The 21372-nt window shown below is 43.7% G+C and overlaps 1 protein-coding gene across 1 annotated transcript in view; it reads left to right on the top strand.

Annotated features, from left to right (window-relative positions):
* plppr5b (phospholipid phosphatase related 5b) overlaps window positions 1-21372 on the top strand; it is a 104390-nt gene that overhangs the window by 40379 nt on the left and 42639 nt on the right. The window contains exon 5 of the mRNA XM_087845808.1: window positions 5894-6144. Coding sequence (XP_087701934.1) covers window positions 5894-6144 — 251 coding nt within the window. The remainder of the gene's footprint in view (window positions 1-5893; window positions 6145-21372) is intronic.

Below are 21372 nucleotides of genomic sequence, written 5' to 3'. Positions count from 1 at the left end.
TACATAAGGCACTCTCTCGATTTTTGAGGAAATTAAAGGATTTTAAGTGTGCCTTATAGTGTGGAAAATACGTTATACAGGAGAAAAGAATATATCCCGATATATATCGTTACCGCACGTGCTTCAAATTATATCGCGATTATGGATTTTAGGCTATATCGCCCAGCCCTATTAGGACTTCTACCAGCTTACTACAGCTGAGCACTCCAAAGTGTTTCTTATGAACTTGGGGGAAACTGTGATAACAGTGGGTTTGCTGCACATCACACTGCAGCACTTTGGAGATCAAATAAGAGGTGCACTGCCTCAACCGTGCTCACCCTCCGACACACAGATATGCACCAAGAGAGGAGAGACTACACAGAACAAACAAACTATACAGCGGCTCTGCGGCAGATCATGGCATTGTTTGAAGCAGGCATTAGATTTATGCCCTAATAAGCAATTTTGATCATCTCTCTCTGTGTTCCCTACAACAGAGAGGAAGAAGGGGGGATGGGTTCGCTGTAAGCGCATCCACATTTTCCACACTCGCATCAGAAAGTGGGACAGAGTCAAAACGATGCGTTGTGCGGTGAGCACTTGGTGAGTGAGTCACATGATGCTTGACAAAACCTATTTGATGCTTATTAAGAAAATGACCTGTCGGCAGTAAGCCTCTGTGGCTCATGGGGGATGACAAAGGAACGGCAATGAGTCACGCAGTGACATTTAAAACCAGAGTCCGTGAAAGAAGAAGAGAGATACGGCACACTAAACTGTTGCAGTGCCGCCTGTCTGTTAACGTCTCTCTGCACACTTCATAGCCTCGGCTAAATGAGTTTTGCAGCAGCACAGACACTTGACAATGATTGGAAAAGCTTCTGTGGGTGACCCAGCAACACATCATGGAACCCCGTATACATATGTGTGTTTTTGTGTGGTAAACACCTCTTTCAGTGTGTGTGTAAGAAGCGGTTGTCCGACTCGGTGTCAGCAGGTAATTTATTTCAGCGGCTCCTGTACGAGGGAAGCTGTTGTTTCCGTTAAAGCCCTCCAGCTTGGTTGGTTTGGTTAGGAGCAGCGTGAATGGACAGCGGCACCTGGGTGATGGTCACAGTGGGTGTGTGATGGTGAGCAGCAGGGGGTTTTGTTCCAGGCCGGCTGTGTGCAGACTCACATAGGAGTGAGGAACAGAGATGAACAGGCTGCTTACAGAGGGAATTATTCACACTGACAGTACAAGTAAGCTGAATGATTTATGTCGTGTCCTTGTTATTTTATGGAGCACTTTGCCAGTGTCGCAACACCGTCGTTCTGTTGGAAGATAAGGCACAGACAGAAGAGGCAGCGCAACGAGGTTACTTGTGCGAATCACACATTTTTCTTATTGCAAATGCCATTTATTATGTTTTGCTATAATATATATATATATATATATATATATATTATATGTGTGTGTGTGTGTGTCTGTGTGTGTGTGTGTGTGTGTGTGTGTGTGTGTGTGTGTGTGTGTAAAATTAGCTACAATAATTTTAAATGTATGGATTTTTTGGCAAACAGTGGTGACTGGAATGGATTTAGATGGACCTGTGGAAGAAGTTCTGAGTTTTGACAGCCCACGGGTAGAAGGTGTTCTTTAGTCTGTTGGTTTTGCATCTGATGGATCTGAACAGGATGCAGGTGGTCTTTTGTAATAGCCCTGGCTCTGGAGAGACATCTAGAGCTGGCAATCCAGTCCAGGGAGGGGCGTGGACAGCTGATCACCTTCTCTGAAGTTCTGGTGATTGTGATTGGTCAGTAAGAAAGCTTTCGATCCATGCACGTGTAGTGGGGGAAGTCCAAGTTTACCAGCTTGGCTATAAGTCTGTCTGGCATGATGGCATTGAAAGTCGAGCTGAAATCAATGAAGAGCATCGTTACTGAAGTCCCAGGATTCTCCAGGTGATGCAGAGCAGAGTGGACGGCAGTGGGATTTGCGTCCTCGGTGGACCTGTTTGCCTTATAAGCAAACTGGTGGGGGTCGAAGCTGGGTGGGAGGCAGTCCTTTATGTGCTTCATTTTGCAACCACTGGCATCAGTGCAATAGGTCTGTAGTCATTGAGGCCACTGATGGTGGTGGACTTGGGAACCAGGTCTATTGTTGCTGATTTCAGGCAGTGAGGGACAGTGGCATGTGACAGGGAGGGGTTGAATAGTCAGGGCCAGCAGCTTTCCTTTGATATAGTGCTCTGAACACCTGATGTTCTTGGAGGGTAAATGTGGGCTGAACTCAGAAGTGGCCATGGGCAGGGCGGTGTGCATGGTAGGGGTGTCTGCAGTCTGGGCAAAGAAGTGGTACTGATTAGGATCCAGAGTGGGTGGGAGGCCAGCCTGTGGTTAAGCATCAGTCTCTCAAGACACTTCATGGTTACTGATGCCACTGGCCTGTAATCATTTAGAGAACTGGCACTATGGTGGATGTCTTCAGGCATGTGAGGACAGAGGAGAGATAGGTTGAAGATATTTGTGAATACCTCAGCTAACTTTGCAGCAACATACTGGTTCCAGTGCATCCATCAGAGTATGAATGTATGTAAATGTTAGATAAAAAGCACCTGCATAGAAAGTGCATGGAAAAAGTGCTTGTGCGAATGAGGCAAGTTTTGTAAAACTCTTTGAGTGCTCGGAGTAGAAAAGCACTGTGAAGGAACCAGTCCATTTACACCACGTTTTTATGATTAGGCTAAAGCCACCCAGCCTACAGACTGTGCAATTTTAGCAGTTTTATAAATTCTTTACAAGCCACACTGTCTACTGTCTGTCTGGTAAATTTAAGTAGGACATCAGGTTTGATGCATTTAGACTATATGATGTAATTTGAAGTGAGTCGGGGCCAAACATGAAGCTGTTATTCCTGTTTGTCTCCAGGCTGTATCCTCATTGGTGCAGTCACAGTAGCAACTGGAGGAGACAGATTGAGAAATCCAGAAGCTGATGGAAATCTCAATCACACACACACACACACACACACACACACACACACATTATAAAGGAACTGGTAGGAGTGTCAACATTATATAACAATAAAATTCTGTCAGTGTTACAGTTTTGTATTAATGCAAAAAGAATATATTGTCAACTGATTAAATTCTAAAATGTAATATTATCCCGACTTAAACACCAAAACACAATTTTGCATTTTGCCTTTGTTTAATTTTATTTATCTAATTTATTTTAATGTGACATTGTGAAGGCAACATTGCAGACACTGGGGACAGCTAGAAATACCTGCTGCAATCATAAGCTGGCAAAAAAATCCAGCACCCTGAGACTGTACACTAAGCGAAAGAAAAGAGCCTGACGACTAGTGAGTGTCCGAGCAACTATCCAGGATGAGACGATGAACATCCGTGAGTCCATCAGGAAGATGGCCACATCTGATCGTGTGCTTAGTGAATACCTCAGGCAGAAGAAACCCAAGAAGGAAGAAGGGCAAGGAGAAAAAGAACTATCATGTATACCTGATAGGTTTGCAGCTTAAACCTATTCGCTGGAACGTTCAAGATAATTTAATTACACAGCAAAGCAAGACACGAGTAGGCAAAGTTCTTCATGTTTCTCGTGCACGGGAGAGAACCAGACAAACGCCGTTCCTTCGCTCGACCCCAGTTGCTCTCGTCCGCTCCCCCGTAACACTGCTCTTTTATTGAGGTTACATGAATATACATAGGTTCATTAACATACGACGTCTACATACAAACAAAGAGTACCTTACCTGTGCGTTGTGTAAGTATGTGTGTGTGGGGTCAAGATGTGACCCCGTGAAGATTCCCCAAAGCTGGTGCCAGGAGTCTAGCGGTCCATCTAAACAAAAGGCTCTTAGCCTAAAACTGACATAGCTACGTTTATCCTACCATAAAACAATAAGACAAGTTACGACCTCTCCCATGCTCCCAGGATGTGGGTGTGAATGCCACACAAAGCCTTTGCAGACTATTAAGGATCACACATCCTATCACTACACAATCGATTATACACCTCTAAGCATATATCGTTAAATATTTCTAAGCATAAATGACAACAAACAATACAAATCTAACAATACCCATACATGGTATACACCACCGGCAGATAGAGGAAGTGGTTACATCCAGTTCCTATCAGTGGTTGGACAAAGCTGGACTGAAGGAACACACAGAGGCACTAATCACGGCAGCACAGGAACAAGCTCTGAGTACAAGATCCATAGAGATCTCCAACCTTCCTTTCATATCAAACATCCTTGAAAGAGTAGTTGTCAAACAGCTAACAGATCATCTGCAGAGGAATGGTTTATTTGAAGAGTTTCAGTCAGGTTTCAGAGCTCATCACAGCACAGAAACAGCTTTATGGCCTCTGACAGTGGACTCATCTCTGTGCTTGTCCTTCTAGACCTCAGTGCAGCGTTCGATACTTTCGACCATAATATCCTATTAGAGCGATTAGAACATGCTGTAGGTATTACAGGTACTGCACTGCAGTGGTTTGTATCATATCTATCTAATAGACTCCAGTTTGTGCATGTAAATGGAGAGTCCTCTTCACACACTGAGGTTAATTATGGAGTTCCACAGGGTTCAGTGCTAGGACCAATTCTGTTTACATTATACATGCTTCCCTTAGGCAGCATCATTAGAAGACATAGCATACATTTTCACTGCTATGCAGATGACACCCAGCTCTATCTGTCCATGAAGCCAGATAACACACACCAATGAGTTAAACTGCAGGAATATCTTAAAGACATAAAGACCTGGATGGCCGCTAACTTTCTGCTTCTTAATTCAGATAAAACTGAGGTTGTTGTACTCGGCCCTGAAAATCTTAAATCTTTAAATATGGTATCTAACCAGATGCTTATTCTGAATGGAATTACTTTGGCCTCCAGTAACACTGTGAGGAATTTGTTTTTGACCAGGACATCCTTCAATGCACATAATAAACAAATATGTAGGACTGCTTTCTTCCATTTGGGCAACATCTCTAAAGTTAGGAAAATGAAGTGAATGATGCTGAAAAGGTAGTTCATGCATTTATTACTTCTGAACTACTGTAATTCATTATTATTGGGATGTCCTAAAAACCAACCTTTAGTTAATCCAAAATGCTGCAGCAAGAGTCCTGACAGGGACTAGAAAGAGAGAGCAGATTGTATTGGCTTCCTGTTAAATCCAGAATTGAATTTAAAATTCTTCTCATCATATATAAGGTCTTGAATAATCAGGTCCCAACATATCTTCATGACCTTCAGTTTTCAGGCCCCTCTTCTGTGGAACCAGCTTCCAGTTTGGATTCAGGAGACAGACACTATCTCTACTTTCAAGATTAGGCTTCAAACTTTCCTTTTTGCTAAAGCATATAGTTAGGGCTGGACCAGGTGATGTTGTAATAGACGTAGGCTGCTGGGGGACTCCCATGATGCAGTGATGTGAGTGTTTCATTCACTATGTGTTTATACACCTCTCTGCATTTAATTATTAGTTATTATTAATCTCTGGCTCTCTTCCACAACATGTCTTTGTCCTGTCTTCCTCCCTGAACCCCAACCGGTCGCGGCAGATGGCCGTCCCTCCCTCAGCCTGGTTCTGCTGAAGGTGTCTTTCTGAGAAAAGGGAGTTTTCTCATTCCCATTTGCTCAAAGGGTTCATTTGATTGTTGGGGTTTTCTCTTTTTTTTCTTTGTAATATTGTAGGGTCACCTTAAAATATAAAGCGCCTTGAAAAATAAAATTATATTGAGTTGTGTTGAACTGAGGAATATCAAGTTTCACAAAATCTGACTGTATCTCATTAATATTAATCAGCACCTCACTTTTCAGTCTCGGTACTATCTATGTTGCTGCTAACAGCAGTATTTCTCTCGTCAGTCTTAACATTTGTTTGTTTGTTTCCAGGAGTCTACACCTTTGGCCTCTTCACTGTTGACATCTTTGTCAACGCAGGGCAGGTAGTGACAGGAAACCTGGCACCATACTTCCTGACTGTCTGTAAGCCAAACTACACAGCACTGGGTTGCCAGCAGGCCCTGCGCTACATCAGCCACCAGGAGGCCTGCACAGGAAACCAGGACGACATCCTACGTGCCCGCAAGACTTTCCCGTCCAAAGAGGCTGCGCTTAGCGTCTATGCTGCACTCTACCTAGCTGTGAGTTGTTCTTACATCCAGCCATATGTGTTTCGTATAATCCTTTTGTTGTCTCTGATTGTATCACCTCCATTTTGTTTGCGAGGGATCTGGTGTCGGTGAGAAAGATGGATGAAAACAGGGTTTGTTTTGTTGTTTTCGCTGCTGGGTGTGATAGCCCCGCTCTGCATCCCTGCTTTTATTTCCTTGTTACCTATCTCTGCACAGTCTGTGTCGCTTGCTGTTCCCAACAGTAACCCATAGGGCGCCTGGTGGTCTCACAATCTCAGGTGGGTTACTGGTATGCAGCAGAATTCATGGTTCCATTTACCACAGCAAGTCTTCGAGGTCCTGAGCCAGCAAAACAGCCCCAGATCATCACAATACCACCACCATATGTGACTGTTGGTGTGATGGTCCTTTTGTGAAATACATTTTGGAAGAGGTGACTTCCAAAAAGTTCAGCTTTGTCTCGTCAGTCCACAGAATATTTTCCCCAAAAGTCTTGGAGATAAGAGATGTTTTTTGGCACATGTAACACTGTTGTGTTCTTTTTGGTTAGCAGTGGTTTTCTCCTTGAGCTCTCCCATGGATCCCATGTTGCCCAGTCTCTTTCTTATTGTTGAATCATGACCTCTGACCTTAGACATGTGAAGCCTGTGGTTCCTTAATTATGTTCTGGGTTCTTTTGTGACCTCCTGGATGATTGGTTGACGTGCTCTTGGAGTAACTTTGGTAGACCAGTCCCATTTTATTTATATAGCGCTAAATCACAACAACGGTTGCCTCAAGGTGCTTGTGCAGTGAGATAGCCACAGGCAGGAATGATTTCCTGTGTTGTTGAGTGGTGCATTTGGGCAATCTTAGTCTTTAAGTGAACATGCCCTGGCTGGCTAGCACCTCATGGAGTGGGTGGGAGGCATTTTGCAGCATTGTCCTTATCTTGGAAACCATGAAACAGCATAGAGGATGGCATTGGTCACACAGACCCAAAGAATATCCTGAGCATTGTCCGATGTTAAAAGACCTCAGCTACCTTGGCTCTGGCCTGTCCTGCACTGTGCACTGATGCTTTTTTACCCGTCCAGTTTATTGTTTATCAAACTTACCTCATACAAACACATTTTCCATGCTTTTTTGCTCAAGTGCTTTCAGTCTAACATTCACACACATACATACACTGATAGATGCATCGGAGAGCAACTTGGGGTTAGTATGTGACCGAAGAATATTTGGTCCTGGAGACTGAAGCAGCAACAACCTTCCAATTACTAGATGACCTGCTCTACCTCCTACAGCCATCCCGTGTGACTGTTGATTTATCCTTTAAGCAAAGCATAAAAATGAAACCTTTCAAAAAAGCTTCCGATGCTTTCTGATGATCTGATTTGTTTGATTTTCTGTGTCAGAGCCAATGTGTACCAAAGTGCCCATAAGTGATCGATGCATGGCTTTGGACGATCACTGCCTGCCTGCATGGTGAGGAGAACAGATTGTCTCTGTTATATAGGTCATTTAGCACAAGCCAATGTGTGTGTCCAGGACATACAGGCAGTTTGCACACACTGACACACAAAAGTCCTCACACACACAATACTGCAACTGCAAGAAGATGATGAAAATTATTCCTCTTGTTGTCTTAGTCACTACAGCAATGCCAGGGTCTGTTGAATCAGCTGTAATTGCTCCTAGAGAAGGGCAATATGACCAAAAATATTTATCACGATACACATTTGAAAATTTGCGATAACGATATAACTGACGATATAATTGACACAAAATACTTTACAACTCCACAACTTTATTAGTGCAAAAAAAACCAACCCATCAATGTATTTTCACTTAAATAAGCAGCTGTTTTTTATCTGCATTAAAGTTATATAAAATGTAACAGTGCAAATGCAAATTCCTCGCTGACAGTTTAACCAAAAGGCATTTCCAGTGGAAACTGGCCGACATATCCTCAGCATAACCATGTATAATATCCACAAACTTAAAAAGAGGTTATACACACACAATACGGTAATATTATGTTGAAGCAGAGTACGTATCACTCCGCGAGGCTCCGCCTATGATAGCCGTAATGCTCCGACAATCCATCAAGCGGTGCGGCTTCGTAGCTTAGCAAAGTCGTACTGAAACATTTGACAGATTTTCGAGCGCCGTGTACATAAAATCGTCTCGAGGTAAATGGCCTGTATTTATATAGCGCTTTCCTAGTCCCTACGGACCCCAAAGCGCTTTACATATCCAGTCATCCACCCATTCACACACACATTCACACACTGGTGATGGCAGCTACATTGTAGCCACAGCCACCCAGGATGCACTGACAGAGGCGAGGCTGCCGGACACTGGCGCCACCGGGCCCTCTGACCACCACCAGTAGGCAACGGGTAAAGTGTCTTGCCCAAGGACACAATGACCGAGACTGTCCAAGCCGGGGCTCGAACCGGCAACCTTCCGATTACAAGGCGAACTCCCAACTCTTGAGCCACGATCGCCCCAGGTCAGTAAACACAACCAGAGTTCATACATAAGGCACACGGGATTATAAGGGGCTCTGTCGACTTTCAGAAAAATCAAAGGATTGATTTTAAGTGTCGTATTTTCCAAACAACACGGTAATAACGACGGCCCGCTAGCATGCTCTACCAAAAATAGTGCTTTGTTGTTTATGTGCATTAAAGCTATATAAAAATTTAACAGTGCAAATGCAAATCCCTTGCTGAAAGTTTAACCAAAAGGCATTTATCTATTTATTGGAGCAGGTGAATGAACAAAGCAGGAACGGCAAGACTGACTAACTGACTGAATGGCTGGCTGAATAACTGAATACAAACGGGAACGACAATACTGGCAACATCAACATCAATGACACGACAAAGAACTGGTGAAACCGAGGAACTTAAATACACAGGTTGGAGTCCGAAACAAAGTAGTTCTGATGGGTGGCCACGCCGGCGGCAGTGGCGACTACTGAGCAGGTCCGGTGGGTGGCCACGCCGGTGGGTGGGTGGCCACGCCACTCACCGGCCAATGCTAATGCTAGCCATAGCTAGCATTAGCATTGGCACTGATGAGAATTAATTGGTGTCTCTTTTGATTATCATATAATATAGTGCAGCAAGATCAGGTGCTGGCATAGCTCACAAAGTTGAGTGGGTAACCCACATGCTGGAGGGCTTAAGCAGAGGCCTGGGTTCAAGTCTGCTCCAAGGCAATTTATTGTACATGTTCCCCCTGCTCTGCCTCCTGGCATTGCTTTTGTTTTTTGTTTTTTTCGCCTGTCCCATTTGGTTCTTTTGCATCAGAATTATTGTCTAAAGGCGGAGAAAGATGCCCAACGGATTTACTCTACCAAATGGACCATCCCAGCCTTGTCGTAATGGTCTATTTGATTCACCTTTTATTGTTTATTTTATTATTTTTTTATTTTCACTTGCTAGATACGGGACAGATTTGAATGAGGAAAAGAAAAGGGAGAAAGAAAGAGGGAAAGAAAAACAGTGGAGAAGAGGGACGGGGATAAAGGGCAAAAAACAAAACAAAACCCAACAAAATAAGCAGACAAAAAATCCATATATCAATCACCTGGATCACCTGTTGAGAAAGAAAAAAGAGAAAACAAGCAGAAGAAAAAAAAGAGCATAATAAACAACATCACAATGATATATGTGAATATAACAGTAAATACTAAATATTAAACATTATTGTGCAGCACGTGAGCTCGACAGCACAGTGTGCTTTGAGGTAGGAGCCAAAAAGGGTGTAGTTTGTGTGTGTGAGCACCCGTGTGTACACCTGTGAGCATGGACGCGCTTGTTTTTAAAAGGTTCCTTCATGTAATGATCTGCTAGAGGGTGTGGGGGGGCCACTGCCCCGTCCTCCAGGGCATGAAGCAGGTATGGAGGAGATCAAGACTCCAGACATCCAGAGGTCCCCAGAACACAAGAGACCAAGGAAGACCAACAGAGGGGCAGCTGCACCACTGTCCCAGAAAGAGCTGAGGAGAGCCCCAGATGAGGGGTCACTCAGCAGCCGCGGAGCAGAAGCCAGGGGGGGTTGCAGTGACGTGCCCGTGAGCTCCGCCGGCAGCCAGCTGTGCCTGAGTGAGCGAGCCCCAGGCCCAAAGGCCGAGGGCACCCCACCCCCGAAGTGGCCCGAGCGAGCCCCAGGCTCCAGGCCCCGATAAGCAGCCACCAAGGAGTGAGCCGGTGTGTACCTGGGCGCCCATCCCCGGACACAAAGAACCACCAACGCACCGATGTCTGAGGGCGTCTACCACCGGCAGGGGAAGTGGTGGGGGGAGATAGGCCTCCAAACCTTGGAGGTCCTGAGATGTCCCCAGAGAGGTGGCGTCTGATACCCAACCTGACATATAGACACAGACATACAGGCACACACTGATACAAACATCCATTCCCACCCTCATGCTCTCATATGCAATTACTCAAAAATCACCCAACATGGAGACAGACATAGAGAGACGCTGTACACACAATCACACTCCCCAAGCGTACTCTAAGTCTAGGTACCCTTGACCCTGGAGGGGGAAACTGCACCCAGACCCAGGTGGTGTTACCCTTTTCCCTGTGGTGGAGAGAAGCAGACCGCCCCGACTCCGCAGCAGCAGGGAGGCCCCACATTCCAGACTCCAGTCGGACGGCCAACCTTGCCCCCCGCTCCAGCAGGTCGCAGAGAACGGGGGTGTGTGAAGACTCCAAACCTCCGTCCGCCCGCTCATATGTAGTGTTGATGCATGTGTGTTCTAAGGAGCATTTAAAACCCAGGACGGCATGGAGCTACCTGCCAGAGAGCAGCAGGTAAGCGCATAGCCCCTCCTGATAGCCCTCAATGTCTACGTGTATTTAAAATTGAGAGGTGGGCAACAGCACCAGGGGTGAGGTTGTACACCCTGATGGTAATTGGGATTCCATGTAGCGTGCCCACCCCCAAGGTCCTATATGCATGTGTTATGAGAGTGTGAGTAATGTGAATGTCTAAGTTGTGGGATAAAATTGAGGCACAGGCAGCCAGAAGGGGACGGGGGTGCCTCCCCTGCACCCTGGTGACACACCTTTACCCCAAGGCCCTGCATGTGTGGGTGATTGTGGTGGAGCGGGAGGAGGGAGGCAGCTGTGACAGACTGTTTGTCTTTTAAAATCTCCCTTTTGTACCCAGCAGTGATTCTGTACTGTGCTCTGGCATCTTTCTAGGGTTTGTTTTCATATACAAGCGACGGTCAGATTTGAAGATGAGTGCTGTCTGCTTCATTAGTACTTGATACTCAAGAAGTAGCTACTCAGTTTGTTCCATGTTCTTTATGTGTGAAGTATTTATAATTTCCATCGAGTAACGTCACACACTTTTTTTTTTACTTTAGTTTCTGTGTCATAGCTTAGCTTCAACAAATTAACATTTACACAAAATCGTGGTTTTCTATAAAATATTAATTTTACAAATAATATTTCACAAAACTTCTCTAGCATTTCCACAGACACAATAACAGCAGAACAGTCACTGTGTTTATTTAGGATGATTCCCATTGAACACTATAGTACACTACAATCTGTATATTGTGTGGTCTGCAGTGCCGCTGCAGGGGAGGCAGATGCACCTAAGCGCCTTCTGCAATCACGCCTCGCCAGCATAAAGAGTCTATACTAGGTCCTGTCAGCTGTTGTGTTCGGCTGGCGGCTGGAAAGCTGAGGTGGAGGCGTCCGGGGGACCGGCTTGGCCTGAGCCGGAGGTTGAAGCACCAGATCAGCCTGACCCGGTGGAGGTCGAAGCACGCCAGGAACCTACTTGGCTGGAGCTGGCGGTCAGAGCAAGGGAGAGCCCTCCGCAGATAAAGCCTGAGGTCACCGTGCCAGAGACCAGCATGCTTTCGGGACCTGCCCCATCTCCACCAGAGGCCAGCATGCAGTGGGGTCCTGCGCACCGCCTGCCTTTCATGGCACCTGTGAGCCCCAGCTCACGTCCACACCTGCTGTGTGGTTCTGCCAGAGGTTTCTTCCTGTTAAAAGGGAGTTTTTCTTTCCCACTGTCGCCAAAGTGCTCTTAGGGGTCACGTGATTGTTGGGTTTTTCTCTGTATGTATTCTTGTAGGGTCACCTTACAATATAAAGCACCTTGAGGCGACTGTTGTTGTGATTTGGCGCTGTGTAAGTAAAACTGAATTGAATTGAAACATTGAGCAAAGGCTGTGAAAACTTTTGTGCATGTTATATTTTTGTTTTTTTATTTTTAATAAATTTGCAATAATTTTAAGCAAACCTTTTTCACCTTGTCATGCCCTTGGCCTTCAATTTGAAGATGGTACTAGCCTTCACTCTAAATAATGCTGCAACTTCATTTTGAAGAACTCTAGCTTGAAGTTGATTTATGGCACAGGCCCTGTTTAGATCTGTCAAATGTGGCATGCTTAGAGCAGACGCCGTCTGACCGCTGTAGCAGGGTCCATGCTCACAGGTGCTGCTAAACAGGCACCAATCAGGCACCTGATTGTCAGGGTGTCAGAACAAGGTGCATTCAACTCTGCTGTTTAACCCATCCATCCATCCATCCATCCACCATCCATCCATCCATCCATCCATCCACCATCCATCCATCCATCCATCCATCCATCCACCATCCATCCATCCATCCATCCATCCATCCATCCTTCCATCCACTATCCATCCTTCCATCCACCATCCATCCATCCATCCACCATCCATCCATCCATCCACCATCCATCCATCCATCCATCCATCCACCATCCATCCATCCATCCATCCATCCTTCCATCCACCATCCATCCATCCACTATCCATCCATCCATCCATCCATCCATCCATCCACCATCCATCCATCCATCCATCCATCCATCCATCCATCCATCCATCCATCCACCATCCATCCATCCATCCATCCACCATCCATCCATCCATCCATCCATCCACCATCCATCCATCCATCCATCCATCCTTCCATCCACCATCCTTCCATCCACTATCCATCCATCCATCCACCATCCATCCATCCATCCATCCATCCATCCACCATCCATCCATCCATCCATCCACCATCCATCCATCCATCCATCCATCCCTCCACCATCCATCCATCCATACATCCATCCACCATCCATCCATCCATCCATCCTTCCATCCACTATCCATCCTTCCATCCACCATCCATCCATCCATCCATCCATCCACCATCCATCCATCCATCCTTCCATCCACCATCCATCCATCCACCATCCATCCTTCCATCCACTATCCATCCATCCATCCACCATCCATCCATCCATCCATCCATCCACCATCCATCCATCCATCCATCCATCCTTCCATCCACCATCCATCCATCCACCATCCATCCATCCATCCATCCATCCATCCATCCATCCACCATCCATCCATCCACCATCCATCCATCATGCACAAAAAAGGTCTATTGTTAATACTCTCACTCAGATTTCTGGCAGTCTGTTTGATGAATGCTTCAGTAATAGCATTAGATATAAAATGCCAAACACAAATGAACAGATCCTCCTAAGTAATAACACAGGAAGCCATTTAAACTTGGCACGGCAGAGAGATTGATGTCTGAAACCATCTCTCTGCCTCTCCGTACTCTACATGTCTCACTCTCCATTTTGCTGACAGGCCTCTGCAGACTGCTGCCAATGTCTGTGATTAAAAAGGAAATGTAGGGCTTGACAATGAAACACTCACCAAGACACTTCAGAGTAATCAAATAAAGGAAATCTGCACCCAGACACCTAAGTTATATTATACAGGGTGTATGTATTTTACAGTAGAGATAGCAGGTTGTTCTGTTGATATAATTATAAAGTTGATAGTATTTTGTGTGATGGAAAATCACCCTACCTCAGTGAAGGACAGGCATACACATTCAGCAGGTAAAATAAAATAATTTATTTAATACTGCGTACAAAAACAGCTTCAAGACCCCTCCTGTATGAAGAAACAAGTCGCATGCACTGCTCAGGTGTGAATTCGACTCATTCTTCCACACAGTCAGTAGGCCTCTTCTATGAGATCTGACTGGTAGTTCTTTCCATAGATTTTCAGTTGGATTCAGGTCAGGTGATTTGCTTCTATTCAATTCAATTCAATTCAATTCAATTTTATTTATATAGCGCCAAATCACAACAAATGTCGCCTCAAGGCGCTTCATAGATACAGAGAAAAGCCCAACAATCATATGACCCCCTATGAGCAAGCACTTTGGCGACAGTGGGAAGGAAAAACTCCCTTTTAACAGGAAGAAACCTCCAGCAGAACCAGGCTCAGGGAGGGGCGGCCATCTGCTGCGACCGGTTGGGGTGAGAGAAGGAAGACAGGATAAAGACATGCTGTGGAAGAGAGACAGAGATTAATAACAGATACGATTCAATACAGAGAGGTCTATTAACACATAGTGAGTGAGAAAGGTGACTGGAAAGGAAAAACTCAATGCATCATGGGAATCCCCCGGCAGCCTACATCTATTGCAGCATAACTAAGGGAGGATTCAGGGTCACCTGGTCCAGCCCTAACTATATGCTTTAGCAAAAAGGAAAGTTTTAAGCCTAATCTTAAAAGTAGAGATAGTGTCTGTCTCCCGAATCCAAACTGGAAGCTGGTTCCACAGAAGAGGGGCCTGAAAACTGAAGGCTCTCCCTCCCATTCTACTTTTAAATACTCTAAGAACAACAAGTAGGCCTGCAGAGTGGGAGCGAAGTGCTCTAATAGGGTGATATGGTACTACAAGGTCATTAAGATAAGATGGGGCCTGATTATTTAAGACCTTGTATGTGAGGAGCAGGATTTTGAATTCAATTCTGGATTTAACAGGAAGCCAATGAAGGGAAGCCAAAACAGGAGAAATATGCTCTCTCTTTCTAGTCCCTGTCAGTACTCTTGCTGCAGCATTTTGGATTAACTGAAGGCTTTTCAGTGAGTTTTTTGGACATCCTGATAATAATGAATTGCAGTCGTCCAGCCTGGAAGTAATAAATGCATGAACTAGTTTTTCAGCATCACTCTGAGACAGGATATTTCTAATTTTAGAGATGTTGCGCAAATGGAAGAACGCAGTCTTACATATTTGTTTAATATGTGCGTTGAAGGACATATCCTGGTCAAAAATGACTCCAAGATTCCTCACAGTGTTACTGGAGGCCAAGGTAATGCCATCCAGAGTAAGAATCTGGTTAGATACCATATTTCTAAGCTTTTCAGCGCCGAGTACAATGACCTCAGTTTTATCTGAGTTAAGAAGCAGAAAGTTAGTGGCCATCCAAGTCTTTATGTCTTTAAGACATTCCTGCAGTTTAACTAATTGGTGTGTGTTATCTGGCTTTATGGACAGATAGAGCTGGGTGTCATCTGCATAGCAGTGAAAATGTATGCTATGTCTTCTAATGATGCTGCCTAGGGGAAGCATGTATAATGTAAACAGAATTGGTCCTAGCACTGAACCCTGTGGAACTCCATAATTAACCTCAGTGTGTGAAGAGGACTCTCCATTTACATGCACAAATTGGAGTCTATTAGATAGATATGATACAAACCACTGCAGTGCAATACCTGTAATACCTACAGCATGTTCTAATCGCTCTAACAGGATATTATGGTCAACAGTATCGAATGCTGCACTAAGGTCAAGAAGGACAAGCACAGAGATGAGTCCACTGTCAGAGGCCATAAGAAGATCATTTGTAACCTTCACTAAAGCTGTTTCTGTGCTGTGATGAACTCTGAAACCTGACTGAAACTCTTCAAATAAACCATTCCTCTGCAGATGAGCTGTTAGCTGTTTGACAACTACTCTTTCAAGGATTTTTGATATGAAAGGAAGGTTGGAGATTGGCCTATAATTAGCTAAGACTGCTGGGTCTAGAGATGGCTTTTTGAGTAAAGGTTTAACTGCAGCCACCTTGAAGGCCTGTGGTACATAGCCGATTATTAGAGATAGGTTGATCATATATAAGATCGAAGAATTAATCAATGGCAGGACTTCTTTGAGCAGTTTTGTAGGAATGGGGTCTAAAAGACACGTTGATGGTTTGGAGGAAGTAATTATTGAAGTTAACTCAGAAAGATCGATTGGAGAAAAAGAGTCTAACTTAACATCAATGGTACTAAGAGTAGCTGTAGATAATATTACATCTGTGGGATGATTATTGGTCATTTTTTCTCTAATGATAAAAATTTTATTTGTAAAGAAGTTCATGAAGTCATTACTAGTTAACGTTAAAGGGATGGTTGGCTCAAAAGAGCTCTGACTTTTTGTCAGCCTGGCTACAGTGCTGAAGAGAAACCTGGGGTTGTTCTTATTTTCTTCAATCAGTGATGAGTAGTAAGCTGTTCTGGCTTTGCGGAGGGCTTTCTTATAAAGCAACAAACTATTTCTCCAGGCTAAATGATGATCCTCTAAATTTGTGACATGCCATTTCCTCTCCAGATTACGAGTCATCTGCTTTAGGGTACGTGTTTGAGAATTATACCACGGGGTCAGGTACTTCTGATTAGAGACCTTAGTTTTCACTGGAGCTACAGTATCCAGAGTCGTACGTAGTGAGGAGGTGAAATTATTAACAAGATAATCGACTTCTGTTGGGGTAGCGTTCAGATAGCTGCTCTGCTCTGTGTTGGTACAGGGCATTGACGATGATAACAGTGGCTGGATTATATTCTTAAACTTAGTTACAGCGCTTTCAGAAAGACATCTACTTTGATAAAGTCCACTCTCCACTGCTGCGTAATTAATTATTGTAAATGTAAATGTTATCAAGAAATGATCAGACAGGAGAGGGTTTTCAGGAAACACTGTTAAATGTTCAGTTTCTATGCCATATGTTAAAACAAGATCTAGAGTGTGATTAAAGTGGTGGGTGGGTTCTTTTACATTTTGAGAGAAACCAATTGAGTCTAACAACAGATTAAATGCCATGTTGAGGCTGTCATTTTTAGCATCTACATGGATGTTAAAATCACCCACAATAATTATTTTATCTGAGCTCAGAACTAAATTAGATATAAAGTCTGAGAAATCAGACAGAAACTCTGTGTAAGGCCCAGGTGGACGATAGATGATAACAAGTAAGACTGGTTTCTGAGTTTCACAGCTGGGGTGGACAATGTTAAGCATCAGGCTTTCAAATGAATTAAAAGTCTGTCTTGGTCTTTCATTAATTAATAGACTGGTGTGAAAAATTGCTGCCACACCACCCCCTCGACCTGTGCTTCGAGATTTCTGGTAGTTAGAATGACTCGGGGGTGTTGATTCATTTAAACTAACATAATCATCCTGCTGCAACCAGGTTTCTGTAAGGCAGAGTAAATCAATTTGTTGATCAATTATTAAGTCATGTACTAACAGAGACTTGGAGGAGAGAGACCTAATATTTAATAATCCACATTTCACTGTTTTACTCTTTGGTTCAGATGTGGATACTGTATTGTTCTTTCTTTGTAAATGTTTAAGTTGTTTGTTGCTGGTTTTTAGTTTGTTTTTTGTCTTTTTGGAAGCAGACACAGTCTCTATGGAGATGGGTTTTTGGGGGGGGGTAGCAGGAGGAGAGAAGCTGCAGAGAGGCGTGTAAGACTGCAACTCTGCTTCCTGGTCCCAACTCTGGATAGTCATGTTTTGAGGGGTTTAATAAATTTGTCGATATTTCTAGAAATGAGAGCTGCTCCATCCAAAGTGGGATGGATGCCATCTCTCCTAACAAGACCAGGTTTCCTCCAGAAGGTTTGCCAATTATCTATGAAGCCCACATCATTTCTGGGACACCACTCAGACAGCCAGCAATTTAAGGAGAACATGCGGCTAAACATGTCACTCCTGGTCTGATTGGGGAGGGGACCAGAGAAAACTACAGAGTCCGACATTGTTTTGGCAAAGTTACACACCGATTCAATATTGATTTTAGTGACCTCCGATTGGCGTAACCGGGTGTCATTACTGCCGACGTGAATTATGATTTTATTGAATTTACGTTTACCCTTAGCCAGCAGTTTTAAATTTCCTTCAATGTCGCCTGCTCTGGCCCCTGGAAGACAATTGACTATGGTTGCCGGTGTCTCTAGCTTCACATGTCTGAGAACAGAATCACCAATTACCAGAGTTTGACCCCCAGCGGGTGTGTCACCGAGTGGGGAAAAACGGTTAGACACATGAACGGGTTGGTGGTGTACCTGGGGCTTCTGTTTAGGACTATGCTTCCTCCTCACCGTTATCCAGCCGCCTTCTTTCCGCAGCTGCTTGGGATTTGCCGGGGAACAGCTAGCGGGGCCTACGCTATCTTCGGCTGCACCAGCTACAGGGTCCTGGCTAGCTAAGGGTGAGAGAAGGGTGCGGAGCCGAGTCTCCAGTTCAGTAATCCTGGCCTCCAGAGCTGCAAATATGCTACATTTGTTACAGATATCATTACTGCTAAAGGAGACCGAGGAGTAACTAAACATCTGACACAATGAGCAAGAAAGTGCAGAAGGGACAGGTGAAGTAGCCATGGTGCTAACGGGTCGGCTACGAGCTAAGCTAGCGAAACAGTACAGAGACAGTGAGTGAATACTTTGGCTATAAATTAGGTAGTGAGTACACAGAAAGTGTGCTTCGGATGAAGCACGTGAAGATTATACTGTGGAAAAAAAAGAATGTATTTAAAAGTTGTTAATTAAACTGCTAAGCAAATAAGCTACTCAGAAACACCACTGTGTTTGAGCAGGAACAGGAAGCGATACTATACCACAGAACGAGCGAACACCAAGTGACAGCGCCACCGACAGGACAGGAGAAGAGAGCAAAGCTATAAGCTTCTAATAGCTTTATTTTCTTTCTTGGAAACCAATTCAGAGTTTTCTTGCCCGTGTGTTTGGGATGATCCCGATTTCAACTTCATAATCCTGGAAGATGGCATCAGATTTTGATCAAGACCGTCTCTGTACATGTTGTTCCCACCTCCAGACTTCACTGTTCATATGATGTTTTTGGAGTGATATGCAGCACCTTTTGTCCTCCAAACATGGTGTGTATTATGCCATCCAAAGAGTTCAAGTTTGGCCCGTCTGACCAGACTATGTTAAACAGGCCATTGTGGTTGAGTCCATTACTATTGTTCTCTTTGAAACAATGGCACCTGCTGATTTCAGGAGAACTGTGAAGAGCTATCTTTCTGTAGCTCCCTACAAGTGGTCCTTGGATCTCGCACAACTCTTCTGATAATTGTTGTCACTCCTCTATCTGAAATCTCCTGGAGAGCACCTGGTTGTGGCCAGGTTATGGTGACATTTATTTAATTTGAAATAATCCAAATTCAATTTATCATTCTGCAGTGGATGAGTTAGAAGTAAAATTTGTTGTTAATATCCCAAAACGTTGATTCTGTTCATCTGGAAGTAGGTTTTTCAGTCAAGAAACGTTTCAAGAAAGCTCCAGCCGATCCAGGAGAGAAGAACAACTGCCGACTAAGCGAAAACCCACAGTGATCCCTTATGTGTCAGGAATATTGGAATAGTTAAGACACGTTTTCTCTAAAAAAAAAACCCAAAACACGCCGAACCAAAAATTGGTCCACCCCAAGGATCGGGTCCCCCGACACAAACAGAGTAACATAGTGTACGCTGTTAAGTGCAGGAGGATTGCCAGGATTTATACATCAAAGAAACCAAAGAACCTCTGGCGAAGCTTTTTTATTTTTTATTGTTAAGCACTTTGTGCAGCATCGTCTGTCTGTAAATGTGTTATATAAATAAATTTGACCTTGACCTTGACAGAGGGTCTCGGGTGCTCAGCAGTCCTGGCTCTGCTTTGTCCAATATTTGTATATAACAGAAACGGAAACAAGAGCCGAAAACGTTTGTGCTGGAATACAAATGATTAAATTTCATATTATGAGTACTTCACAAAGACACAAGACTTCCATACATCTGTGCACTAATAATCCACAGGTTTGTTGATGGAAACATGACTTCTGAAGAATAGTGTGTACCTATCTCCACCATGTAGTCAGGCCAACAACAACTTGACCAAAGTACTGCCTGCAGCTCTAACTGTGTTTCAGACAGGTGTGTGTGGCTGCAGTGATATCATTTAAAAGGTTAGTGATTCAAACTTTGGCAGAAACTAACTGAAAGTGATTCCACAAATGAACAAATGTATATTCAATAAATATCCTGTAGACTGCATCTTACTGAAGGAGATATGTTCAGTGTCTAAACGCAACAATTGTCACTTCAGCATCATGAAAACACAAAGAAAACGTCTTCATTTATCCAGTCATAGAAAAGAACTGCACAACATAGCCTAGCAAAGCACCACTCTGCTCGCAAATATTTACACTCAAAGTTGGAAAGCATGAGATTTTTAAAGTCCTGATTAACCCTTTAAAACCGGTCAGAGCAGCACGCTCTGTTTTGCGTAACTATTTTTAAATCCTTGTAGCTCTGCAACCACGTAAGCTAGCGCAGCAATTGTTTTTTGCATATGAAACCGGAGAAGTTGTACTTACATCTTATGCCATCAGCTTGTCCTCGGTCACAGTTTCCTTCCACATATAGCTTTGCAAAAACTGCATAAAAAGCACTTGCAGCAACAAAAACATAATATTCCAGAAACATGCTTTGCTGATCCGATCAGCTGTTTGTAACACTTCCTACGTTGGAATAGACGTCAGTGCAAACTATCGCATGTCCGCCATGACCTGCCCGAAACCAGAAGTGACGTCATTTTGCAGAAATGTAGTTTTTTACCATCAGGGCCTCATGAGCCTATACTGGTGTTTTTAAAAGTTATCTTTGACTTTATGACTTTCTGTGTGGTTTCTGGGATGCTTAGGACTCATATTGCACTGCTGGAAATAGTTTATTTTGATGCATATGCTGCTTTTTTGCAAATTTGCACAATAATATTTATTTTTGTTTTTCCTGCAGTGTATAAAAATTGGTGTATTTCAAAAATAAAACTATGAAGACACTCAAAATAAATTTCCTGTGGTGGGAAACTATTTTGTGCAACTTTTTTGTATTTACAGTTTTGAGGGATAAGCCTCTTAAATTTCTCTAACTAGAAATATATGTTAAAAAAACAAAAACGATTTTAAATTTTTTTGTAGTTTATTGCACTTTTTTGCAATTTATGTAATTACTATGCACTTAACGCAGACATATTATTAAAATTTAGGCTGTAATGGTTGTATATCAACTTGAAATGCTCCCAAAAACGGCTCCACAGCATGTAAAAATATAA

The sequence above is a fragment of the Neolamprologus brichardi genome, chromosome 9 (assembly GCF_056152115.1).
Source record: "Neolamprologus brichardi isolate AB-2024 chromosome 9, ASM5615211v1, whole genome shotgun sequence".
NCBI classification, from domain to species: domain Eukaryota; kingdom Metazoa; phylum Chordata; class Actinopteri; order Cichliformes; family Cichlidae; genus Neolamprologus; species Neolamprologus brichardi.
This window is presented reverse-complemented; position numbering and strand designations above follow the sequence as displayed.